Below are 25,934 nucleotides of genomic sequence, written 5' to 3'. Positions count from 1 at the left end.
CTTCCTCGGAATTGGTGGAGTCTCCATTTTTCGAGATTCAAAATTCCGTTCTGAACATCCCTGCTAATGATTGTTTTCAGAATCAATTGTAAAAGATACCGTAAAACCAGTAATAGAAAAACCTCTAACTTTTAACTTTGAGCCAATTTTCTCGGTTCCTGTCAAAGGTATCAAAAGTTTGTCAACTGATAAATTGTTTGTACTCGTTTCAAAAGTGTTTTGTCAGTTGACATATTTTTGATATCTTGCATAATAATTGAGATCATTGAACTCCAAATTCACAATGAGTGGGGAGGGACCTTTTAATACAAGTTTTACGATATTTATAATTGAAGTCTTTTTTCTCGCTTCCTACAGTACTGCAATACATGAAAATATATTGAACCATCGTTTATTGAACGAAAACTGTAATCGGTAAATATCTGCATTGTTCTGGGTATGTATCACAAGGTTGGAATGAAATGAGAGAGAAAGATAAACGAAAGCAGACAAGAGAAGCAAAAGAAAGAGATCGGGGTGATAGTTAGTGAAGATTATCTTTTTGGTATCCACAATAAATCTCCATAATGGAGCTGTCGATTTCCTGCATCTTCTCCGCGTGTTTCATCTCTGCCTTCTGGCGGATCAGAGCTGGAATCGAATTCGCAAGGAAATGGGTTGGAGAGTCTGAAAGAATATATGAAATGAGCTATTTTCAAGTGTTCAACTTACTCGGCCTAGAAAGATTCTTGTCATGAAACTTGAGATCCACTGCCATTTTGGCTAACCACTCATTCTGGAACTTTTGTTTCCCCTTGTGAAGCTCCACTGCTCTGATAACTTGATATGCTCCGAATCTTCTGATTGGTTGTTGTTCTCCCATCTTTTGACGGATCTGTTCTAGAAGTTGGACTCGTTTTTTGGCCGAGATTTTTGTGATTCGGCTTTTGATGACCTCTTTCTCTCCGTCCACTCGAATCTTACGAAACTAAAAAGAAAAATTTCAAAAGATAGCTGTAGTTTTCAGCAGAACTCACATATTTTTGAAGAGTTCTTGCTGCTCGATCTTTTCTCTCCTCACGAATATTCTTGACCCTCTTGTCAGTGTCCGTCATCTTCTCATCCTCCGTTTTCTTTCCTTCCTTCTCCATGAACGCGTTTACGTCTCTTGCGGGAAGTCTCAAAAGTGTTTCGAACTTCTGGACGTCGTAGTTCTAAAAAAAGAAGATGTTCTAGAAACATGGCCAGCAGTTTCCTACCTTCGAGATCTCCAACTTTTTCATTTTCTCCATCACCGACTGGCTCATTGCCAATGCATTCGACACGTCATCCATTGTTTAGTTTGAAAGGCTGAAAGCAATCAACTAAAAAGTTATTGATAAGAAAAAGTAATTGAGAGACCAAACGGAAATTGGTCAAAATGATGAGGAAGAGAGGAAAAAACAAGTGGAGGTGTCATTTATATGATAAGTAGTAGTAGATGCTGAATCATAAATGGAGAGAACAAATGTTTATTTTCTTCATTTATCGGATAAAATTTCTCAAAATGCACGAATAAGGGCTTCTTCTTTTTTTCTAAAGTCTCTAAAAGGACTTCCTAATCCAGGGTTCGAACTGCTGTGCTATGCTGTTGCGTTTTAATGAGAAGGTGACGTGAGGAATTTTGAGGTTGAAAATCAACTAAAAGTTCCGAGAAATTTGAATTGTAAACGACCTGAAACTTTGCCATGTCACTTGCTCAATAAAGCGCATTAGCATATCGCAGCAATTCGAACCCTGTGGCTAAACTCTTTTGCGACTTTTCATAAATTCAATAATTGAAATATGGGAAAGAGGAAAGGCAAGGAAATGCGGGGAAATAGAAAAGAAGAAGAAGAAGGTTATTTCTGACCGAACATGCTATGGGGAATTGATGAAAATGGATGAGAAGAAGAAGAAAGCGGGAGTAAAAGGAGCAAAAGGGAATAGAAATAAATGTGTTTTAGTACTGGGAGACTAGGATATAAGAAGATGAAGAAGGGTGGTAAGAAAAGAAGAAGAAGGGTATTTGTTTTGCACACAAACGTGGTGGGATATTTCGAAAAAGAAGAAGAAGAGGGTTCAAGAAGCTGCATATCTAATTTAGAAGATGAAGAAAAAGAAGAAGTGTCTTCTTATTTTTTCAATTTAGGTTGAGTGCTGCTTCATTAAAAATGAACAGAAGGATGAGAGCAGTTTATGAGAATTTATGAAAGAAGAATTCTTCTATCTTAAGAATTAGAAAAAGGATCTATTCCAGGAATTTGTTAGAAGAATTGGTATTTTTTTTTTGAAAAAAACACATTTTTAACCAAAATATACACATGAAGTCTAGGGAAGCTCAACTGATCATATCTGCCTACTCGACTGATTTCAAATCTTTCATATCTAAAAAACAACTGAAATCATTCAAGCGCTCCCTAACATACAATTCGCACGCTTTGCAACCCTCTAATCTAGAAATCGGAGCATATTAATTAGGTATGAATTCTGAGAAAAGCTACTCTGTTATCAGCTACTTTACAAAAACAAATTTCGTGTGCAAATCTGATAAAAAAGAGAGAGGGAAAAATTAATAATAATCATTTGGGATTGTGGTGGCAGTGTTTTCTGATTTTCAGGGTAGAGAAAATTGAATCTAAAATAATTGTAGACAGAGGGAAAAGTAACGCTTTTGAAAAGTTATGATCTCTCAAAAAAGAGAGAATGAAATGAACTTTCAATCCCTAGAAATTTCAAGCATTGAGCCTTTTAGACTGCGTTGTTCAAAAAAAGACACCTTTAAAAATTAGCCCTGATGGATGGTTTTTCGAAAAGATCATAGAACGAGAAAGACCGAAGTGGGTGTGGATTCGTGGGAAACTTTTTTATATGGTCACAAGATGTTTTGACGATGCCCAAGTAAGTGCATGTATGTATGATTTGATGGGTGGTACATTTTGAATTGCCTAATCTCACAAAAAAACAAAATTCTCGTCAGAATAAACAAATCTACATATTAAAACTTTACGCTGGGAAACGAAAATCCTTTAACAAAACAAAATTTCAGATAACATATCGGTATCTGATACGCTCTCGGTAACTAAATCTCATAGAGAGTTTCCAAAGAATCTCAGATTTCAAATAGGATCAAATTTCTAGGTCATCAAACATAAAATCAGCTAATCTCTGCGTGTTCTTTTCTAGTTCTTCTTATTAGAATTTGTGCACAAATTCTACGAATGACGGCGGATTTGTATGTTTGCGAGAGTGAGGGTGTGCAACCAAAATTGACTCAATTAGTCGCATACTTTTGTTTACTTCTCACGCTCACATCAACAATTAGGAGCAATTCTTCTTTGAAATATATTTCGAAAAAAAAACGAGAAGTGAAAAGCATGCAATGAACCTAATTAGATTTTCTGACACTCTTTCTTTTTTTGTCTCGCATATGAAACAACAAATTGTGTTGTTGAGCCGCGAAAACGAGTGAAAAGAGAAAGAAGAAGAAGAAGGCACTCAATAAATAGGGGGCAATAGCAGGAGAGCACCCCAAGAGTAAAGAAAAAGATACAATTTACAACTTGTTTGTTTTGAAGAGAGAAGGTGTCAAAGAAGAGAAGGGGAAATGATGATGGACTTTTCCAGAAGAGCATTAGAGAAAAAGAGAAAAAGAGGGGAAGCTGGGAGGGAAAGAGCCCTCCTGGTGTCCCCCGAAATGAATAATAGAAGAGACAGAGAGCTCAAAGCTCTCGTGTCCATGGATACACGTGCTCGCACATTTCTCTCTTATACATGTACATTTATTAATTACACCGGTAGCCAAAACAAGAAGAAACAAAGGAAAGAAGTTATAAAACAAAAGATTTATAGTTTGCTGGTCATTGGTTTCAAATACTTCTCCACATGAGGCAGGTTCTTCTGATTGAGTGGACTCATTTGGGCCCATTTGTACAAATTCTCATACACGTGTCCGTCACGGCGACCGAGGACCTGAAAAAGAAGGAAACTCAACAAAGATAGGTTACTTTTGAAGATCAAAGTTCTCCTACGACTAAATACAAAATTTCAAAAATCCTCTCTTTGAATCGGCCAAATCCTCTTTTCCTCTTTCTCTCGTCGAACGTCAATGTCTCTATCTCGGCCCCAAAAATAAGCAGATCCAATCGGATCATTCCCACTATTCCCAGAAACACAGACTAACCGAACGAAGCTCTCTGTCGCAGAAATCAAATGAGTCGACGATTGAGACGGCATTCGGACGAATCTTTTTCATACAATCGTAAATTTGATGTCTGATTTCTTGGACTTGAGATTCTGAAAGGTATCCGTTGGCTGTCAAATCAGAAGACATCTCAATAAGTTCGTAGGACAAATAGAGCTCAGCGAGAGTTGTCAACACAGCATGCACTTCTGGATTCGACACTTCTTGAACCATTTTCACAAATCCACGAGCAATGAAAAGTTTTGTATGTGCTCGAGCGGCCTGAAACATCCCAATAAACTCTTTAAAGTTAATAAAGTACAAATACCTTGGTCCAGTCGACCGAATGATTTGCGAAGGCGTAATCTCTCTCGATTCCCTGCTTCTCTTCTTCGATCATCTGACGATATGCATGCATGACACGATGACGAGCAATATGCTCAAAATGGCTGAGCAGCTTTTCGAACTTATCTGAATTTTGAAAAATAATACAAATCACCATTTGTTTTTCTTTGTACCTCCAATGGCAACTGGTTCCGATTTGGCAAGATAGGCGACAAGTGGGGCCATGACAGCTCCTTCCTCCGCTTTAGCAGCCGCTTTCATGAGGTACTTGGACAGCTGCAGAAGCATAACCATGTTCTCTCCTTCATATGTGCATGCACCCACGGAGCAAGCTGCAAATTGGGTATAATTAGACCTTTAGAATGGGAAAAGGTAGTGGCGAATCTATGCCAGTAAAAATAAGAGTCAACATGATGGAGTGGATATAGTTGAACGGGACGGGAGAGGGACCAAGTATTCAAAAATTCATAAGACTGAGTATAACTTACTATAAAGAGTTGGCAAATAACTGGCATCCGAATATCCATGACCTCCACAACCCTGTCTTGCCTGATCGATAGAAGTGGACGATTGATGAGTGACTACTGCCTTCAATCCACAAGATAATGCATGAAGATCAGCCAGAACATCTGATTTTCCATGCGACAACTCTTGAATACAACTTTCAGTCATCTGACGGACCGTATTAGCTGCTGTCACAAATGCAAAACAACGAGCAAGTCCTGGGAAGAGACGGTATTGTTGAGTCTGGTAGTCGAGAATCTGAACTTCTTGAGTTCCCGGTTTGATCTCTCCTTGTCTGCGAACAGCTGAATATCGGATTGCGATGACCATAGCCATTGCCAGATAGTAAGATTGATGCATAATCATTTCAGATCTCATGTACAACATTGTAGTGTATCCAACTTTTGGATGAGATGGAGCAGTGTAGACTCCTTCTTTGGATACTTTGCTATGTTTCATAAGCATATTGCGACGAGGGATATGGTAGTTGTCAAATGCTAGGAATCCATTATCCACGCAATTCACTCCCATCTTTGTTCCAATATCACCTACACGGACTCCAGACATTTGGGAATAGGAGTTTCGATCACGAATTGGAACGAAGAATGGGTGAAGCCCATAATTCTTATTGTCAATTATCAAGTTGGCAACAAGAATCACATGGGTACAACTGGTTCCTAGACCTCCTGGCCACCTAAAAATAAAATCATTTTCTAGTCATTCCAATCAATTCCGTACCATTTTGTTGCAGTTGTTGTCGGAGTGTGAATGATAAACTCTTCCGTCGATTTGTCATAAGTTGCCGTTGTCTCGATGGCACTCAAATTGGTTCCTATAAGACGATTAGTTCTATTTTCTTGCAGTACACTCTTGTTCAGTTTATTTTTAGAATCGTGGTTGGGTTGCGATAATTTTGTAGTCGTGTGAGAAGATGACGAATTTCTTAGAAATTTAAAAATTGAATGAAATCATTTTTTCAAGAAAAATTGTAACTTACAATTGTTAGGTATTAAAATGAAGCGTTTTGGAACTATAATTAGGAAAAGAAGTGTGACGAAGTTTTTGCTCACTTTCAGCAAAAGTAAACAATTTGAAAAGTACCCTAAAACTTGGAATAGGATAAATTGTTTATCATAATATCCGAACTGTTTTATCAATTGGCACATTTTTGATATCTTGCATAGGAACCAAGAAAACACAGCTCAAACTTGACAGTATGAGGGCCTAGCTTCAAAAAAGTGGACTACAAATAGAAATCTCCAAGAGGTTTGAAATTCTGTTTTGCCCTTTCCCTGCACTATCTATTACTCTCTACTCATCACTTTTTTCGTTTCCATTCTTATCATACAAATTATCATCAATCACCCAAATAACTCTACCCATATTTCACATGTCACAGCTTTTTTCTGATGCACCAACTTTCCTTTTTTCCTGCTAAAAGACAAGTTGCAACATTTGGGAAGACCCCCGCCCGGGTTTATATTTTCTTATCAGCAGGCGTTCTGCAGAACGCACAAAAAAAACGGGAAAAAAAAGAATGTTGTAGTGTGATCTTTTTAAGAATCGCTCACCGTGTCCGAGTTCCGTTTGAGCATAAGTTCCGATAATTTTTCCTTGGATAGCATCCATCAACCACCACTCCTAAAAAATAAGAAAAGGATAACATAGTTCATAATTCCAATAACACATACAGTCTGTTCATCATCTGCCTGATTTTGAATAGTCGGAACAAACATCAGATTGTGAAGAGCCAATGGGAACCCCTCAACTCCCATCACATCACGAATAATTGTCAGCATGTCGAGATTATTGGTGAAGTCGGCAAATTCGTTGACGTTTTCCATCAAGTTTTTAAGCTGAAACTTTTAAATTGTCATGGAAATTTCTACTGATGATGCATTTTAAGTAAAACAGTGTGTCAAATACTGTTCAGACCATGGTGAGGGTCTACTAGACGCTGTCTAGTAAAGCATGATGTTTTTAAAAATTTTAAAATCGAATTCGAAAAATTGGAAATTCGAGAGATAAAATTGTGTTTTTCTTTGACTTCTTGCAAAATTTTTAGACTTTTTTAGGTTCTTCAGCTATTTTTGAAGATTGTTTTCCGATTTTTCCGGTTATTTCGTCAAAAATTTGACGGAACAGTGTTCGTGAAGACTACTGTAGGACACTGTAGAAAACCAATTTCTCATAGTTTGTAGTTTTCATTCTGGTAATTTTTGTCTGCATTATAACGTGATTGTGCTGGCAAAAACTATTTACAGTATACAAGGGATTTAGTTGACTACTGTAATCTACAGTAATCTTCACACCGTCCGGTCAAATTGCAGATGAAAAATTAGAAAACAATAGAAAAAGCATCTTTAATAATAGCTGAAAAACTGAAAAAGATCTGAAAATTTCGCTAAGTGACCAAGGAATGACTGGAAAGGTCCCTCTAACAGAAGGACTTCTGTAATAGAAGGGACCTTTATTTGAAGGGCTGGACCTTTTAATACAGGTATTACTCTAATTGACTATTTTTTGGAACTCGGATGTTTCTCAATCCAAAACTTAGACTTAAAAAAACGGAAAACTCCAGAACTCAATCCTACCTTTCTGCTGACATCTTCCATTTTCTCGGCTCTAGTTCTGTGAGCAGCTGGCAAAGAATCAAAAAGATGTCCTCGTTTTGTAATCTCATCTCTCACTTCACGAATTCTTTTCAACGAGTCCTCTCCCGAATGAAAAACTGCAGCGAGAGCATCAGTGTCGAAAGTTCTGAAATTCCTTTATGAGCAAAAATCTCAAGTATTGAAACTTACGATTTGAATCTCTCATTGGTCAAATCCTGGTTGTCACCGTCTTGAATCAGTTTATTCAATGGCATATTTCTTGTCTAGTTTCTTGAATACACTGAAAAAAGAGAGCGTTGTTTCAAGTTTTTGTGCAAGAAAGAGGTGAAAGTGAGCGATAAATCATGCTCTTTTTATCAGTATTTATAGGGCACAGTTGACGGAAAAAAGCCAAAAAGTGAGAGAAAGGGAAAACCCGGAGATGAAGAACAGAATAGATAACGTAGTTGAATGGAAGAGAAGCAGGGGTGAAAAAAAAAGAAACAGTAGAAATTAGGAAAATCGGATGGCAGAGAAGTGGTCAAAGTATAGAAATGAGGAGTACAGTTTACTCTACACTGTGTTGTTCAGGAATTGTTTGGGAGTTCAGGATCTTTGGAAAAATAAGTTGTGTTTTGATCTTTCAGAAAATGCTTCACATCTCAATGAAGTTCCCAAAACAGATTTTTAGATATTTCATGTTTTCTATGTTATTTCTCAATTCATCCTGGAAAGTTTTTAAACTGGCTACGAATGTTTCAAATCAGTCCATTTCAGTTGTTTCCAGAACGATTTTTAGATTTTAAATTCAGTGTAGCGCATGTGTGATTTCTCGGACCGATAAACACCGTCGTATCTTTAGGCATAAGTATATTGGAAGCACGAAAAATGGTAGAAATATAGTTTTTTGTTTGATTTAAATATACTGAAATTTTCAAAGCGATTCCTCGAGTCAAGGTGTTGTTATGATTTCCAAAGATGAACGGCGTAATGTCTCCTGTGCTTTTCATGAGATGAAACAACTTTGACAACCGATAACTCAGCTCAAGGTTGATAAAATTATTCAAAACTTGGATAGTTTACTTATAAGTTATGCGAATTTTCACACTCCAAATTTGAGACCAGTGCAATTTTTCACAAAAATGTTATGGTAGTATAAACTTTAGTCCCAGTTTTCCTTCATGCGAACAATTTTGGTAACAGACACATGAATTACAGAAAACTTCGTTACCCACAAATCAGATTATTTTTAAGATGAAAGTAAGTTCAGTTTCTATTGAAAGAACTATGTAGCTCTTCGTTTTTCATGTTCAGGTCACATCAGAAATTTTCTTAATACTTTATTTTTCAAATTAATGTAGCATATTGGGTGCAGCAATAAGAGCAATACAAATGGCGATATAAAATCCAGAAAGTACAAGACACACCCAAAAAGATACAGTATAGAAACGAGATGGTTTTGAACCACGGAACAGGATGAAAGTGAACAGGATTCCAGCGACAAGTCCTCCGATGTGTCCATACATCGATACCTGAAAAACATCAAAAGATTCCAAAATAGAACTGTGTCAAACTGAAAACGTGTTATTTTTGCAATGTACGTGCCGTAGTGTAGTTTCAAGAAAGTAATCATAATCACCCGGATTTTCAGCCGGACAACACATCGCCGAAAAAGAGTGTTTCCCGGAAAACTTAGTCATCTTGACAAGTTGATCTGTTTGTGTGATTGTGCGCTTGTGTTATCAATCTTAAATCAAAAGTCCTAAATGTAACGGAAGAAGTGATAGATGATAAGAATTGCTGCAAAACGACAACGGAACAGTTGTTTAGTCTTTTGGAGAATTACATGGAAACGTAAATTCTTCAGTAAAAGAAAACGCATGTAGGTTTGTTTGATTTGCCCATTCATCATTGTGGGGGAAAGGGTGTAATCTCCTGTTGGAAAAAGGTCAGAGTGAACTATATTTTCTCAAATTTAGAAATTGTCGGAAGCTATTCTGAGGATTTATGGTTCTAGACGGTAGTTTTGGTTCATTTTGGGCAAAAATTCTAAAAAAAATTCAGAAGTTTCTCTGTTGCAGTTTTTATTTTAATTGCTATTTCCAAATTTCTGAGTTTTTAATGTTTCTGAAATATCTGACACGTTCTTTGTGGAAAATCTGGATTCAGTGAAGTTTATGACTTTTCGGAATGTTTTGGATTTTTAGATTTTTGAAATTTCTGTTATTCCTAAAATTTCAAAAGATATAAAAACCAAAAAATTATAATTGTATGGACCAAAATATTCGACTGGAGCCGATTTTTCTTGGTTATTGACCACTTCTCTTTTATTTCCATTTAGACCCTCTGGTTTCGAAATGTTCCAAACTTCTAGAAATTGAACACAGTTCTATTTTGATGTCTCATATGGTTTATGCTTCCTATTTCAATTTTTTTTCGTTGTCTAAACACTTTCCAACTACAAATTCCAAATCACAAGAATGTTTCTTTTGAGTTCAATAATCAAAGTTTCTTCTCTCCCTTTCTCCTACACTCACTTTATCAATTCTGAGAGCAAAAAATCGTTGGTAAACTGCCAATGCGTAGTCAAGAGCACCAAAAATAATGAGAAGAGGTAGCCGTACAGTGGCACTTTCCATTTCACGGAAGTTGGTGACAATGGTGGTCAGATGAGAAGCAATGATCGCAAATGAACCAGATGCTCCACCGCAAAGAAAAACTGTCGGGTCAAGGGCAAGAGATAGAAGGGATCCTGAGATTAGAGTTACAGTAACTTTGAGAGCCTTCAAATCTCACCAAAAAGAACGCCCATCAGATACAAAATATAAATTCTCCATGTGTGGACCAATTCCAACGGAACACCGATTGCCAGTTGAATGATAATGTTGAAAATGACATGAAAAATTCTGTAAACTCCCAATCTTAATAAATCAGAAAAAACCCAAAACTAACCCCACATTGATAATACAATAGGTGACCATTCTCCAGAGCTCTGATAAATGAAACGGGGAAACAATTAGTGGAGAAAGTGTTGGAATTGGACCGGATAGCCAAACACCTTCAGATGAATCAATCACATAGTACAGATAAAGCGCCAATTGAACAATTGAAACAAGTATCAAAAAAAGTGGAGGAGGGACACATTTGTATCTCTGAAGCTCACTGAACACATGGATTCTTTGATTCCGGGGGGTGACTGTGAGAGCTGCTTTGAATAGGTATTCTCGAAGACGATACCCTTTGCACTTACTCATCTGGAATTTAAAATATGTATTATTTTTCTTATGAGAGAAAGGAAAACAATGAAAATAGTCATACCAAGTAACAAAAATCCGCGAAATCCACCGGTTTTCCTTCTCTCATTTCTAGATACAACGACATTTTCTGGAGCTCATAATGATCGAAACCAAAAGAATAAGTGCTATCTCTGATGGTTTTTTGCATTTCTTCACATTGAATCAAGCCATCGTGATCTGTGTCAAACTGAAAAAAAAGATTTTTTGCACTGCCGGATAGGAACATTTCGAAGCCTGTAATAGAAAGGTTCTACATTATCAAGTTCGAGTTTATTTATTGGTTCTTGTGAGATATATCAAAAATGTGTCAACTAATACAATGTTTGTGACATTATGATAAACAATTTATCAGTTAACAATTTTTATATCTCTGACAGGTACCGAGATGAATTGGCCCAAAGTTAAAAGTCAGAGGTCCTCCTTTACAGGTTATAAGTTCAAAAAGATAAAATTAACTTTTGAAATAAATTTCAACCATAGATTTGAAAAAACCTACTGCTCTGAAAATCCTGATCCATGAAGATGCTTCAATATCGTTAACTGGAGCAGCTTCTCTCCATTTATCATCCATTTTAAAACTTCCGATTCGTATGATATGAATGTATTGCTGATCGTCTATCTTATGATGGTTCTGATCTTCAAACTGTGATAAACTCTGAAACAACATGACAAATCAGAAATCTAGACACGAGACATTGTGCCCTCCCCTTAAAGTTGGGTAATATTACAATTGGATTAACCAAACAGGTACAATAGTGCAATAGAAAAAGTGCGTCTAGAAAAAAGGGAAAGAGGTTTTGAAATGTGAAAAAAGTATTTCGAATCGATCCAAAAACCGCATAATTGGAGATTTGAAATCCCGCAAAAAGAGAGCGGATTAACCGACAAAACATACATCCCGATGGATGGTTTTCGATTTGGAAAGAATCGAAAAACGATTCACTATTAGTACTAATATACATATTTGATGACCAAAAAAAGAAAAAAGAAAAACGAAGCAAAAAGTATCCAGGCAACAGAAAACGGGGGACACTTACCATTGAAACGGAGCAAAAAAAAAAGAAGACGATAAAAAGAAGAAGGATGGAATAATGCTCTTGGACACCTCTCTTTTTTGTTGTTTTGATTTGAAACAGACAGAATGTGAGAGAGGGAACACTATACTGTTTGAAGGCGGGATGCCAAAACAATGCTGATGAAAATATAGAATATGGAAATGGGAAGAATAAGAAGACCAAAAAAGGTCAAGAAGCATGTTATGAAAAACAAATTAAACATTTTAGGAATGTTGTGAGTGGAAAGGCTATTTTCAAAAGCGGAAATTTTTTTGTTCAGACGAGTAATTTAATACAAAAAACTAGGTCTGTAAATATTTGTAATTTCTGAGCTTAGGCTTATTTTTGAACTCATTTCTGAGTTTTCAATTAGATACAGAATTTCGCAAGATTTCTGAAAATTTAAAATTCTCTGGAATTTAAATAATCTAGAGTATCCAAAAAAAGTTGTTCAATTCAAAAAATTCCAAAACTCTGAAAAGCTTAAGAATTCTAAATTATTTTCTATTAGAACTTTGAAAAATCTATAAATTTTTTAAATCTTCACATTCGAAATCCCGAAAATCTGCAAATTTTAAAAATCACAAAAAATCCTGAAATGAAAATCCAAAAATTGTAAAAAAATCAATAATAAAAACTCATTATATGAATTTTGAAATATTTCAAAACACAGGAAACTTTCGAAAACTTGATTGTTATTGTTTTCAGACGGAAGAAGAAGGGGGGATTTTCAACATATCGATCGAGTTCGAACTTTTAACTTTGTACCAATTTATCTCAATTCCGCTATCAAAAATCTGTCAACTGATAAATTGTTCATCATGATATCACAAAAATTTTATCAGCTGACCACTTTTTTATATCTCTCACAGGAACCGATATAAATAGCTTAGTGGACAATGTGGTGGCCCTTATATTACAGGTTTTACCTATGTTAGACAACTACAGTTAAATAGAGCGACAGATAATACAAAACTGGAAACATTAAGTTTCAGGTCAGTATGGATATTAATTTTTTCAGCCTTATCAATTCGGCATATCTTGTTCATCTGATAAAATCTACCGATGATTATCAGGTTCCTTTAAATTATCGAACTTCCTCTCACTCTTTCATTAGTTTCACATTTGCATAATTCCAAGGTACAGTGTCTTTTCCAGAAATTCAAAAATTCCAGATTCTCTGAATTTCAGATGAACAAGTCGATGATATCAAAGAGAAAGAAGAAGGCAGCAGCGGTGAAAAGTGGAGCCGAACGAAGTGAACGTAAACCAAGTAAACCGACAGCAAAGAAATCAGCTCCCCAAAGTGAACGAGCACCGAGAAGCAAGCCAAAAAGCAATGGTACCACTTGCCGAGAGCAACAAGAACCGACGAATAGGAATGAGAAAAAAACGAAAAGTAAAGGATCGACAGAGTTTTGGAGTGGAGAAGAAACTGCAAAGAAGATGGTGGCCAGTGGATTTTTCAGTAAGTCAAGTTGGATGGAAACCATATACCTAATTTCATTTTCAGATAACAACACTATCAATGGAACATTCAAAGATCTTCCCACCACGAAACCACCTCTTGACTCTTGCCCTTGTTTCAAGAACAATCTTCACAAAGTTCGTGCTCCAGACTGTCCAATTCCAGACGATAAACTTATCAAACTGACGCATGCACCCAACAACTTCATCTGTGCCTCGAGAGTCACCGTACCGGAATTTAACCGTACAATAATATTGACTCAAGTTCCGGACGTTTCGAATTCTCAGAATATTGAAGACTTTTGGAGGATGATATTCCAGGAGAGCGTTGTCTCGGTGGTCATTGCCATTATGCCATTGGAATCTTCTGTGACTCTTCAACAAATTTTTCCTCTTTTAAATGGAACTTATTCGAATCATGGAAAAATGTTTTTGAATAATAAAAAGTGGAATCAACGGTTGCAATGACTGCTTACACATTGGAAATTCTTCCTGATGGATGCTCGAATTCTCTGCTCACAACTATCTACCATCTTCACAATTGGAAACAGAAAAGAGCATTGGATAGGGTTGAAGATTTGGTTGCAACTGTGGAAAAGGTTCTGAAGACGAATGAGGTAATCACAACAAATAGAGTTCACAATAGTCTGATCTGAAGTTCCAGAACACAGTATTCATGAGTATGAACGGAACAGGCCGGGCTGGTACAATGTTGGCTCTTTTCACAGCGATGCTTCAGGTGCAGAAAGGAAAAGAAGTGAATCCAAAGGAGACGATGGAGAAGTTGAGAGCAGAGAGATTTGGATTAGTGGAGACTGCTGAACAGTATGGAACGGTTCATAAGGCGATGGCGTTGTGGTTCAAGAACAAATCGACCAGTGAGGAGATTCAGAAAATTTGAACTTGAAATTTTTTTTTTGCGATTTTGTTCTGAATGAATAATTTGTTTAAGTTTTCATGTTATGTTTTGTTGTGTTGTGTACTATTTGTATTGTTCATAAGAATGCTTTTTTCTTTCTATTGGTCTTTTCGAATTTCAGATTCGAGCGCAAAAATCTGAAATTTTTGAAAAAAAAATTAATTCCCTATTTTTGCTGTTTTTCAAGTGTTTTTAAAGCTCAGAATCTGAAGAGTTTGGAAAAAAATTCGAAACGATTTCAAAAATCTAAACATTTCTGATGAAAACTTAACCTTCTTTGGTAGTTTTCTGTCAACTTTTCAGTCGAAATTTCGAATTGTTAGCCTCAATTTTTTTTGACTCACAAATACTTATTTGAAGCTAAAAATTTCAGTATTTCTGAAACAAACATATTGTCAGTGTTTTTAGAGTCGAAATGAATTTGTTAACCATGTTTGGAATCAATGGTCATGAAACTAAAAAGTCTAATTCTGATTTCAAGATTATTTTCTCTTGAAACTGTTTCAAACTAACATGAGAAACCCCCCGAATAATCAGAAACTGTATGATTTCGAAAATTCTCTTCTGAATCCCTTCATGATCCTTTCTTCTTGTCTGAATTTTTTCAAAGTCTCCATGTCTCCACATGACACCTTGCTCCGCCATTTTTGTGTTCTTAACTACGCAACTTACTCTTCTATTGTGTTTCTGTAACCAGTTCATAACTAATTCAGTTTTCTCTTTTCTCTTGGAAGATTCACCTGGTTCTTGCCCAACGAATGACTAATTTCAAACGTTTAGTCCCTTTGTCCTTTCAGATTTTCCTCTTTTCTTTTCACAACTCTTTCGTAGTAATGTCCCAGTGAATGAGTGATTATTCTCTTCTTCTTCTTTTACCACTATATGCCAACTGTTTGCTCTGAACTTGATTCTTCTTCAAAGCATGTGCTCTTTTCTTTCTCATTTGAATAATGTTTAACTTCATTGACCATCGGATAAATTGCTTTTTGTTGTGTCCAGCTGATATCTCTTTCTTTTGATATCACCTTTATCACTTGATTCCTTCTCCTCTGTCTATATTTCATATTTTGTACGTAGATATTATACGTTTCAACCGGTATTTTGGAATGGCATCGCATCTTTTTTCTACTGGGAAAACCCATTTTGACTGATAAGGGACTGATTGCAATCTCTTGGACTGGTGCCAAAGAAGACTGGTCAATTACAACAACGGAAGGAGATGGATAGGGGATAAAAAGTAGATTGGAATTGAGGGAAGAGAAGGAGGAGGAGAATTTGATATGATACAGACTAGATGACGGCTATGGTTGTATCTGAACAAACCGTAAAACCTATAAAACAAGGGCCCGCACGCTGTTAAGTTTGAGCTAAATTATCTCGGTTTCTATGCAAGATAACAATAATGTGTCAACAGACAAGATACTTCTAATTTTATGAAAAACTGTTTATCAATTGACAACTTTTTGATACCTTTCACAGGAGCCAAGATAAATTGGCTCAAAACGAAAAGGTAGGGTTCCTTCTATTACAGGTTTCACGTCAATTGAAGGGACTCTGACACAGTACCGGAAAAAAAATGTGTCATATTTTAATTTTTTCGATGTGTCTAACAATAAAAACTTCAGATTGTGTGAGTGACACATTTTAGTACAATCCAAACAAGGTTTTAAAGTGGAAAAACTTCCATTTCAGTACTAATTTAGGATATTTTTTTACTCTTTTCTGTTTACAGGAGGCTTCATGAGGGAATTGCACTGAAAATATTATAATCTGAACTTTTCAAGATAAACATTAAAGCTATTAACTTTTTCAGGACTCTACAGCAAAATCATCTATGCTGAAAAATCTTCTGAAAAAAAATTAAATTTAAATATCTTTTCATTCAATACTGTTGTTGGGAAATTTCCTACAACATTGTCTGCTTATCTTCTTATATTTAAAACTTTAGTTTCATGTGAGCACCATTTTCCGTCAGGTTTCAAGAAAAATCTATTTTTCCTTTCTAATATAATATTTAAAAGTTTCAATCCCTCATAGTAAACTGCTATCCAATCTTGTCCAGCTTCATCATTTCCGTTTTTATCCATCCCTCTCTCTCTCTCTCTTCTCTTCATTCTCCTCATCTCTCTTCCCCTTTTTTTCTTCTTGTTATTTTCCGAAATTACCGTAGTATGTCCTTTATGTGTTTGTTAGGAGGGGCCAAAAGAGAAAAGACTAAAAGAAAAGCAGAAGAAGCATCATCAGTAGTGTATGGTCAGAAGCCCCGAATCCAGTTCTCTCGATTCGAGTGGTCGACGAGTTTTGAAACTTCGCGCAGAAGAAGAATAAGGGCATCATTATATAACTGACTTGTCGGACAACAAGAAGTACACGAACCGGGATTGGAGGCAATCTTGACTTAATAAAACTGAATTGAGAAGAATGAAAACGGAATAAATGTAGTGATGTTATGATTGTGGATGACTTCAAATGGAAAAGAGAAAGATTTATTGGGGGAACTGATTGGGAAAATAAAAAGAGTTAATTGGAAACTGATAAAGAAGACGGAGCGATTAATGATGTGGAATTGGGAGTAGTTCTACAAGAAATAAATGTCCGGATAGGTAGCCAGTTTCAAATAGATTGCAAATAGGACAAAGTCATTCGAAGAAAGTTCGAGAAGACAGAGAAAGCAGCGGAATTATTGGCATATTAACAAGACAAGGAATAGAACATAATTTGATACATTTCAATTTGATTCTTCTGTATCCATGATAAATGATACTTTTGGAAGAATCAAGAAATCACAAACTTGGCTTTGGAGTACTGTAAGGCAGTTTTAATGAAGATTCAAAGTAAGAGCATTGGTTTGCAGGATGACCGTTTTCTAAATTTTAACGAATGCAAATATCTTAAAACCTGGGAATTCAGAATTTAAACGGTTCATTTCAATCAGATCATCTTCGATTGGTCCTTCTGCCGGCTGGCACACAATCATGAGGACTCATAAAAAAGAGTATATCTTTAGACATAAATATCTTGGAAGCAAGAAAATTGGTAGAATTGTAATTTTAAGTCTGAATCAAGGCTACTGAAATTTTCAAAGCGAAGTCTAGGTATTGTTATGACTGTCGAAAGATGAACGGTGAATTGTTTCGCTGTGATTTTCATGAGGCGAAACAACTTTCATGAGCGATAACTCAGCTCAAAGTTGATCAAATGATTTAAAACTTGGCCAGTTTACTGATGAATTATTCGAGTTTTTGCACTCAAATTTTGAGCCCAGTGCAATGCGGCACTCAAATTTTATGCTAGTACAAACTTGAGTTCGGGTAATTATGCCCCACTGTAGCTTTTTTGTCAAGTTAACCTTTTCTTCTGGAAATGGCATAGACAAACAAAAAGAATGGATAGATATTGAAAAATTTCAAAATCTAAATCAATTCTCGTTTTTCAGTTTTATTTCAAATTTAAGCATGCTTTATCAAATATGTGTTCCTATTTTTTAGCACTCGACCAAAGTTTCAGAATCTCCATCCATTTCCGATCTATTCCTTATGATTTCCTCCAACTTTCCCTCTTTATTTCAACCTTTTCCTTCTAAAGATGACGTGGCACTTTCATTGTCTTTTCTTCTTCTTCTGTGTATATTCATAACCTAAACCTTCTTGTGTTCATAAAAGTGCTATACGGTAGCACAAATGACTCAGCTCCTTCTCAATTTGCTTTAGCTTCTTCTTCCTCTTGGTTTCCCTTTCAAATTTACTCGTCAGTACTTCTTCTCTTAATTTTTCTGTATGTCCGCTTTTGTCACCCCCTTCTCTTCAGGAAGAACTTCTTTTCTTTATTACAAACGGGTAATCCTGGAAAGGGCAATCTCCCCCTCCATTCGCAATGAAAATGAAAGTGGCGGGTCGAGATTCGCCCCCCCCCCCCCCCTCCTTCGTTTTCCTCGTCCGAAAAAGAAGAAGAAGAAGAAGAAGTCTCGGATATTGTTTGTGACTTCGAGAAACACGAGACCAGTAGGTACATATCTACAGTAATCCTTTCACTTTCTCTCTCTCTTCACTCTCCGAACATCGCGTGCCCTTTTACGGTTTGCCGCGCCTTCTTGGATCCTGACGACGGGATAGGTAATGGGAAGAAATGAGATGAAGAGGAAGAGAAGAAAACGACAGTTTCACTTAGTGACCTACTTCACACAAACACAAAACTCGTACCTTTTTCCATTTTGAGACATCCGATCGCAAAAAAATAAATGATGGATTATTATTATTGCTGCATATCCTATCATTCCTTATCATTTTTATGTCTGGCTTTTTCTTCAGGAATAACCGGTTCCACTTCAAACAGTATATCGTCACTACGCAGTTTCAGAAGCAAAAAACCACCTGTGTCTGGGACTTTTTTTGAAAAGATATGGATTATGAGAGAACGACTGATAACAATAACTTGATTTCCCGATATTTTGACTCCTTGAAACGTAAGATGGCGGCAGTTACTATCAGACTTTTGTAGTGAGAAGGTTAAAAAACTGGAAATCAGGGATTCCAGAGAAGTAGAATTACCGTAAAACCTGTATTAGAAGGGACAAATACTTTTTTAACTAATTTATCTCGCTTTCTGACTGATATGAAAAAGTTGCCTACTTATAAATTGTTAATCGTAATAACAGAAATGTTTTATCAGTTGACATATTCTTGATATCTTCTATAGGAATTAAGATAATTGAGCTCAACGTTGACAGTGTCGGGGCACTTCTATTACAGGTTTTATGTATTGTCTAAAACCACGGAAAAGAGAAAAAAACTACAGTTTTTCGATTATTCCATTTTTTGGCATGCCATTGGGCTTACAAATTTTTGAAAAGCATTTACCGTAGTCAAGATTCCGAGAGTTGGGAAGTTTGTGCTCGTCAAGTTTATAGTGGCCATTTCTAAAACTACAATAATCCGAAATTCAAACGAGCCTAGAAAACTTGGATCATTCATTTTTTCTAATCATTCTGAAATTCAAATTTATCACATCCTCAGTCTTCAAACGAGTCCCTCTTCTTCTTTTCCTGCAATGTTGACCTCTTCCAATTCAACATAAAGCCCCAAATCTGTCGTTTGAAATCTGGTAGAACCCAAGATTTATAACCCTTTTCCTAGTACAAGTAGGGCGTAGGTTGATTAGTTCGGAAGAAAAGATCACACAAAAAAGGGGTACTTCATTAATTGCGAGTTTTTTTTTTCTGATGATGTCCGAAACGTTGAACTTCATCATTTCTCTTTCTCTTTTTCTCTCTGCAAAGAGTGCGACCTACTTTTTATCCGTATTTTCAAAACTGATCAGATCGTCTTCGTCTTCTATCTCCGTTTTTTTGTGTCCTTTGGAAGCAAGCAAGACGAGAAACACACACGCGCGCTAGGTACGATAACTTTTACCTAATGACCCAAAACGGAGTGTCCCTGTGTCTCTCGTTGTACTGACCGTTCCCACGAGAGGCAACAAACGGAAGTGCAAAAGAAACTTTCAAAGCAACAAGACCCCCGTACCAGTACTGGATACGGTTGTCCGATTCTCCTCTTATCACTACCTCCCCCCCCCCCCTCTCTCTCTCTCATTTGCTCTTTGTTTCGAACAATAGAGAGTCTGAGCAAACTGTTCGTAACAATTCATTCACGAAGTAGGTGATAACAAGAGCAGTGGAAAGTTGAAGAATTTCCAGAATGGGGGGTCTTCTGACTCGTCCCTTTTCGTTCGATTCTTTCCCGTCTCTTCTAGAAATTCGTTGCTCCGGATCTTGTAGATAAGCTACTACAAAGTCCGGTGTTTTTGGAGTTTCTTTTTTTTGCTACCAAGATATTCATAATTACAACGATAGGTACACAATATTTTGGAGAAGCATGTGAGGTGCTCCGACTGATAACAAAACATCTAGGAATATAAATATTTTAGTTCGTGGACCACTTTTTTCTGAGAATGGAAACTCGTGATTTTGAAAAAATCTGTATTTAAAGTTTGACCTTGTTCAATAATTTTTAGAGGAGTGTCCCAGAAACCCCTTTGAAAATTAAAAATGCTCTGAAAATTCTAAAAAGGAAGAGTCTCCAAAAAGTTGTACAATAAAAAATTACAAAAACTCTGAAAAAATTTATTTCTTTTTAGAATATTAAAAATTTGAAATATATGAAAAATTCAATCAAAACCGTATCATTCGAAAATCCAGAAAATCTGAAAAGACCAAAACATTTCAGCATTACGAGTTTTTAACTTTGCATCAATTTATATCGTTTCCTGTCAAAGATATAAATAAGTTCTAAACTGATAAATTGTTTATAATAATATCACAAACATGTTATCAGTTGACACATTTTCGATATCTTGCATAGGAATCGAAATAATTTGGCTCAAGCGTAGGGGCACTTCTATTACAGGTTTTACGGTATTTGATTTTTGAAATACTTATGCTTCGAAATTTTAGACATTTCATGTCCCTTCAAAACTATTTCCTAACAAATCTAAAACTATTTAGAACAAACTTTTGTTGATTTTGAAATTCCTCATTTTTCTCGGATTGAAATGTTCCCAAGCATTCTATTTTGGGTACCATAGGTGTTTTTTCCCTCCTCTATCATTCCATTACTCGAACATAAGTGCTTTGACCACCAGGTACAGACAGTAAAGATCTGTTTATTTTTTCGGTGAGAATTACGAAAGCGAGCTCTTTTCTCTCTCTTTCTCCGGTCCACCACCAACCACTCGAGACCGTGTTTCAAACCGTACTTTTTTCCGTTCAGTTGTTCTATTTTTGACCCATATATATTCTCTCTTTTACTGAACAAAACAACGGCTCTCAATTTTCAAGTTGAAGGTTCTGGTCTTTTCGTTTTCGGGCGGGAAAAGTACTGGTCTTCAAATAGGTTGCTCTCGGAGCAAGAAGAAGGCGGAGGAGCAGCGGGTAAATAAAACTTACCAAAAGGTAAACTTTGACCGTCACGAAGCGCTTTTCTTCATTCATTTTCCAAGCTTGGCTCTTCTTCTACTTTTTTCTTCGTTTCTCGAGACTTTCCATGGTTACCCCCACCCCAAAAATAATAACCATGAAAAGGCCATTAATATGCGGAGCGGCGAAGAATCTTTGTCTCCAAGAGTGACACACGTTGTGTCTTCTCGATTCTTCATTCTAGTCGTCCATTAGACACCAAAATGCTTTTTCTTTTCTCATTTAGGAGTATCCTCCCCTCATCATTTGCTCGTTTCATTGGATGAGAAAGGAGTCTTGACTTCTTCTAAAAATCTTTTTTGAACAACTCTCCCTCTCCTTTTCTATTATTCCAATTCCTCCCACTACCACCAATACTAGTTTGAAATCCGTTTGGTAAACAACTACAATAGTTTTGTGATTCTGGTTTTGGAAGTGAGCTGGTTGGTGATCTTGATTTTTTGATAAAATAATAAAAACTCTAAAGTCAGATAAATTGTTTTTCAATATGCCGGACGTCATAGGATTTATGATCAGAAAAGTCATCTATGACTAGTTTGAATCCAGATAACGTATGCTTTTTAAGGGGTTTTTACTGGAAGACACGGTTTAATCTAATAGTTTTAAAGGTCAGAAGCTATCAGTGTATTTGTAATCCCTAAAAATAGATGATAAAACAATTTGAGACCGATGCCATTGATAGGAGATCGCAGGTTTACTGTATTTCCTCTAATAGAAGCTCACCTGAACCGTCAACTTTGAGCTCAATTATCTCGATTCCTGTGCAATATGTCGAAAAAGTGTCAACTGATAAAATATTTGTGATTATGATGAACAATTTATTTTTTAATAACTTTTTGATATTCCTCCCAAGAATAGAGATAATTGAGCACGAATAAACGGTTTGAATGGGGTTCTATCAGAGAAAATATGGTAGGTCATCGTTGCATATATTTATATACTGTAGACTCTTATAAAAAAAATATAGACTCTAATTATTTTGGCTGGTTATTGGATATTTTATTTGTTCAAAAAAACTCAAAATCCGAAGTCTTAGAAAGAGCAAAAAAGAGCAAAAGGTATTGTATCAGAGTCCGTTCAATTGTCGTGAAACCTGTAATAGAAGGGACCCTAACTTTTCGTTTTGAGCCAATTTATCCCGGTTCCTGTGAAAGATATCAAAAAGTGGTCAACTGAGAAAATGTTTTTGATATTATAATAAATCTTTTATTAGTTAGTCACTTTTTGATATTTGTTAAAGGAATAGAGATATATGGGCTCAAAATGCAAATATAGGCTCGTTTTCTGTTATAGGGTTTATGGCATATTCATATTGGGATACTGTATAGTTTTCGAATTGCTTAGGACAAGGATTTTATGGATTGGACTACTGTATTCTACATCTATGCTAACTGGTAACCAAGCACCAGTCACCACTCTTGTCACGTCACCGAATTCCTTAAAATGTTTCTTCTTTGTTTTTCGGCGCAAATTGTTTGACTGTGTTGTCCAGTTGATTTCTACAACCCGTCAAAAACGTGTTCCAGGTACTAGATACCTTTATCGCGATAGAGATATAGAGCGCGAGCGAGTGAAAGCTTCGAAGAAGTTGCCACGTTGAAAAGTGATGATCAGATGCCGCGGCACGGCGCTTCTTGAATTGTGTCCACAAAGGGAATCAGCCGGTATCTACGCATACCTAACTGCGGAAGGAAAACGGGTGGATGCCCCCATGGAGAGAAACATAGAGATAGATAGAAAAGGGTAACAACGGTTTATAACATGTTTCAAATATCTATATGTTATCTCAATTATATCTCGAAAGTCGAGTCGCCTCCTCATCAGAGACGGAGAAGCCAACGAAGCTTCTCCCTAGGTGATGGCCGACGGCGATTAAGGAACAGGTACGGCGCACTTCGGGATGCGTCGGAAGGTGGCGAGTAGGAAGACAGACCTTCCAGAAGAGGCGCGCAGAGATAAATGTTGTAGATGGCCTATTTCGCAGATAAGTCTATACACACATACAACCATACTGTCCTTTGTCTTTGCCTGTACATATACAAGTGCGCATCTCCTGGAAGAAGTCCTGTAGCCCCACCCACTCATCCCGATGAAGTCGGCGCAAGCCACCTTCTCATTTTAACTTTATGAAACTTCGCGATTTGGCCCGTTTTAGGAGGAATGCTTCGGACAACACATCCTGGATTCTATACAACAACCACTTCAAGTCATCTTGTACTTCTTCTTCTTCTTTTCTCCTATTCTTCAGTTCCAATCAAAATGCTAATTCTGTACAAAAACCTTAAGAATAGTATAGTTGCCTTGTCGGCTGAAAATATTACGATAACTTCGTGGAGGAGGCGGATTAGTGGCTTTCATCGTTTTTATCTTTCAGATACATTTCATTGTAGCTAGGTATACTTGTAGTTTCACTGATGCTTCTTCTTGTCTAGCTCCTCCTCTCTTTCAAATCTCGAGACCACCTACCGTAGTCTATTAGTAATCCAGTCTAGATTTTAAACTGACCCTCTCCTCATCCTCCTCTTCTTCTTCATTCTTCTTCTTATCATTCCCTATTCCTTGAATCCATTATTATTCTTCATCTCATTTCCACCGGTCACTCATCTGTTCTCTTCTTCCTTCATCCAACTTTCTCTCCATGCCACCCCACCCGCCCCATGAGTACAATTCTTTGTTAAATATCTAAACATTTTCAACTTTTCTCTCTCTCTCATCGACGTGGAATGCTCTTCTCACTCAAGAAATTTTGTGGTAATTGCGAACTCTTCGGGATCGGGAGCACGAGACGTTGCTCTACCCCGATTGCTCAATTGTTTATGATGTAACCGTCTAGCACTCTCCGGAGGCCTTGTGCACTAACCCAGAGGGCCAGTAGTGGGGTCCTCTCCTGGTTTCGATGCTGTAATAATACTGGACCCCCTCTTTTCGTTTTCAACTCCTCAGGGCTCCCGGGGAGCCCAAATGTTTGCACTAATTTATACGACTTTACCAGCTTCATTTCAAAAGTTTTGAACATTTTGATAATGTGTTTACGTTTTGTACGTCATTTTGAAAAGAGAGGAAAAGCTGAAGAATATTTCAACATATAAACTTCTAAAGTGAAGGCTACTATTTCCTGTTTTTAGTGATTAGCTAGCTATCACCTGATTTTGATTTTGAATCGCTGATTAATCTACGCCATCTATCCTACTTCTAGAGAATCTTCTAGAGATTTTTTGACAATTCAAAGTTTTCGAAAATCCCATGACCATATTGTACTGGTTTAATTTTAAGTGTTTTTGATAGCGAATTCTTTGAAGGCGCATTTAAAGGAGTATGTGTTTTTGTAAGTATTTTCTGGCCTATTTTTTCGATTTTTCAACGAATTTCAGCGATTCTGAACTACTTTTTAAAAACAAAAACCCGAAAATTTGCAAAAATGATTACGGAAATACATGCTCATTTAAATGATTCTGCTACCGAACCTAAGCTCCTCCCACCTTTGAATTTTCGTCCATTGAAACTCCGAAAGTATTTTTCAATATTCTTCCCCGTGCTATACTCTTATTTCTTTTTCTCTACTCTATACTGTACTAATGAATTTGAAAAGCTGGTCAAAGTTTCTATTTATTATTAGTCGTTTCGGAACTCCTCCCCCTGTCTGTCTTCCGATCAAACCTCTTTCCCCTCCCGTCAAGCTTGTACTCTTTCTTCGAAGAACCCTCGCAAAGAGCCCCCGTATAATTATGCAATCGGGACACATTACAATGTTGCGAATGTTGTAATCGAAAAGAAGCTTCTTTTCTCGGATCGCTCCACACACGTAACCTACCAGCCGGAGCCCGTCGATTACTAGAGTCACTCTGATCTCGGAGTGCCTCCTGGACATTGGCTCATCTCGCGCCCTTGCTCTCTTGGTGTAAAGTTACATCAAACAGCGTGTATGTATGTGCAACACATTTATACGTACTTGAGCCTGGATGAGAGACAAGATGCAACGGATATGCCTCCTTGCTTTGATATTATGTTATCTGTTCTTCTGTTCTATAGTGCTTATGCCCTTGTCTACAGTAATCCTTCCTTTCTAGGACTACAGATTGGTTTGTGAACTTGCTAATGCTTTCTTGTACATCCTCGCCTTCTTCTCCTTTTATTCATCTCCTCCTCTTCTTCCGAACTGGTTTTCTGGTAGTTCGCAACACTCCCGACTACCGTACCCTCATTTCTTTTTCTCGGGATATGTCTAATTAGCGTGTGTTCACCTTTTCTATGTCCATTTCGATTCACTCTCGTTCTGCGCGAAAGTTTCAAATCGGTCGAAGCGATCTGGCGCGGAAAAGTACGCGGAAAGTGATTCGAGCGCCGCCTGGAGACCCAGAACAGTTTCGAATTTCTTCAGATGGGAGATAGAAGTTGCATTGTTTGGGTGGGGGTAGGCTTCAAAGAGAGGGACAACAGGTGCTCTTTTAAATTTACCGTACTCTCTAAAAATGATAGAGCAGCAGAGACGTGTTTGACTTGTGGGGGCCTTTTCTCTCTCTTCTTCTCAGCGCTGGTCATTTCGGTTCGTGACTTGACTCTGACTCTGACCTGAGACGGTTGTTAGAGAGAGCCAACTGCTACGG

General features: G+C 36.9%; 4 protein-coding genes across 4 annotated transcripts; 1 reads left to right on the top strand and 3 right to left on the bottom strand.

Annotated features, from left to right (window-relative positions):
- Positions 1–523: 523 nt before the first annotated feature.
- Positions 524–1,313, bottom strand: CBG10044 (the record flags this gene model as incomplete). The annotated part of the gene is made up of 4 exons (XM_002641662.1): positions 524–666; positions 712–967; positions 1,017–1,193; positions 1,239–1,313. 4 exons carry the CDS (start codon positions 1,311–1,313, stop codon positions 524–526), a joined length of 651 nt encoding a protein of 216 aa, XP_002641708.1.
- A 2,530-nt stretch (positions 1,314–3,843) lies between these two features.
- CBG10043 lies at positions 3,844–7,898 on the bottom strand (the record flags this gene model as incomplete). The annotated part of the gene is made up of 10 exons (XM_002641661.1): positions 3,844–3,969; positions 4,181–4,462; positions 4,509–4,651; positions 4,699–4,857; positions 5,014–5,723; positions 5,768–5,861; positions 6,601–6,670; positions 6,721–6,885; positions 7,624–7,789; positions 7,834–7,898. 10 exons carry the CDS (start codon positions 7,896–7,898, stop codon positions 3,844–3,846), a joined length of 1,980 nt encoding a protein of 659 aa, XP_002641707.1.
- A 1,077-nt stretch (positions 7,899–8,975) lies between these two features.
- On the bottom strand, positions 8,976–11,586 carry Cbr-rom-2 (the record flags this gene model as incomplete). Its single annotated transcript, XM_002641660.2, has 6 exons — positions 8,976–9,155; positions 10,161–10,375; positions 10,420–10,529; positions 10,576–10,877; positions 10,942–11,106; positions 11,416–11,586. 6 exons carry the CDS (start codon positions 11,584–11,586, stop codon positions 8,976–8,978), a joined length of 1,143 nt encoding a protein of 380 aa, XP_002641706.2.
- Positions 11,587–13,165: 1,579 nt separating this feature from the next.
- CBG10041 lies at positions 13,166–14,342 on the top strand (the record flags this gene model as incomplete). The annotated part of the gene is made up of 5 exons (XM_045244256.1): positions 13,166–13,442; positions 13,488–13,583; positions 13,766–13,810; positions 13,889–14,058; positions 14,106–14,342. 5 exons carry the CDS (start codon positions 13,166–13,168, stop codon positions 14,340–14,342), a joined length of 825 nt encoding a protein of 274 aa, XP_045094186.1.
- Positions 14,343–25,934: the final 11,592 nt, after the last annotated feature.

The sequence above is a fragment of the Caenorhabditis briggsae genome (genome assembly GCF_000004555.2).
Source record: "Caenorhabditis briggsae complete genome, chrIII, whole genome shotgun sequence".
Classification (NCBI taxonomy): domain Eukaryota; kingdom Metazoa; phylum Nematoda; class Chromadorea; order Rhabditida; family Rhabditidae; genus Caenorhabditis; species Caenorhabditis briggsae.
This window is presented reverse-complemented; position numbering and strand designations above follow the sequence as displayed.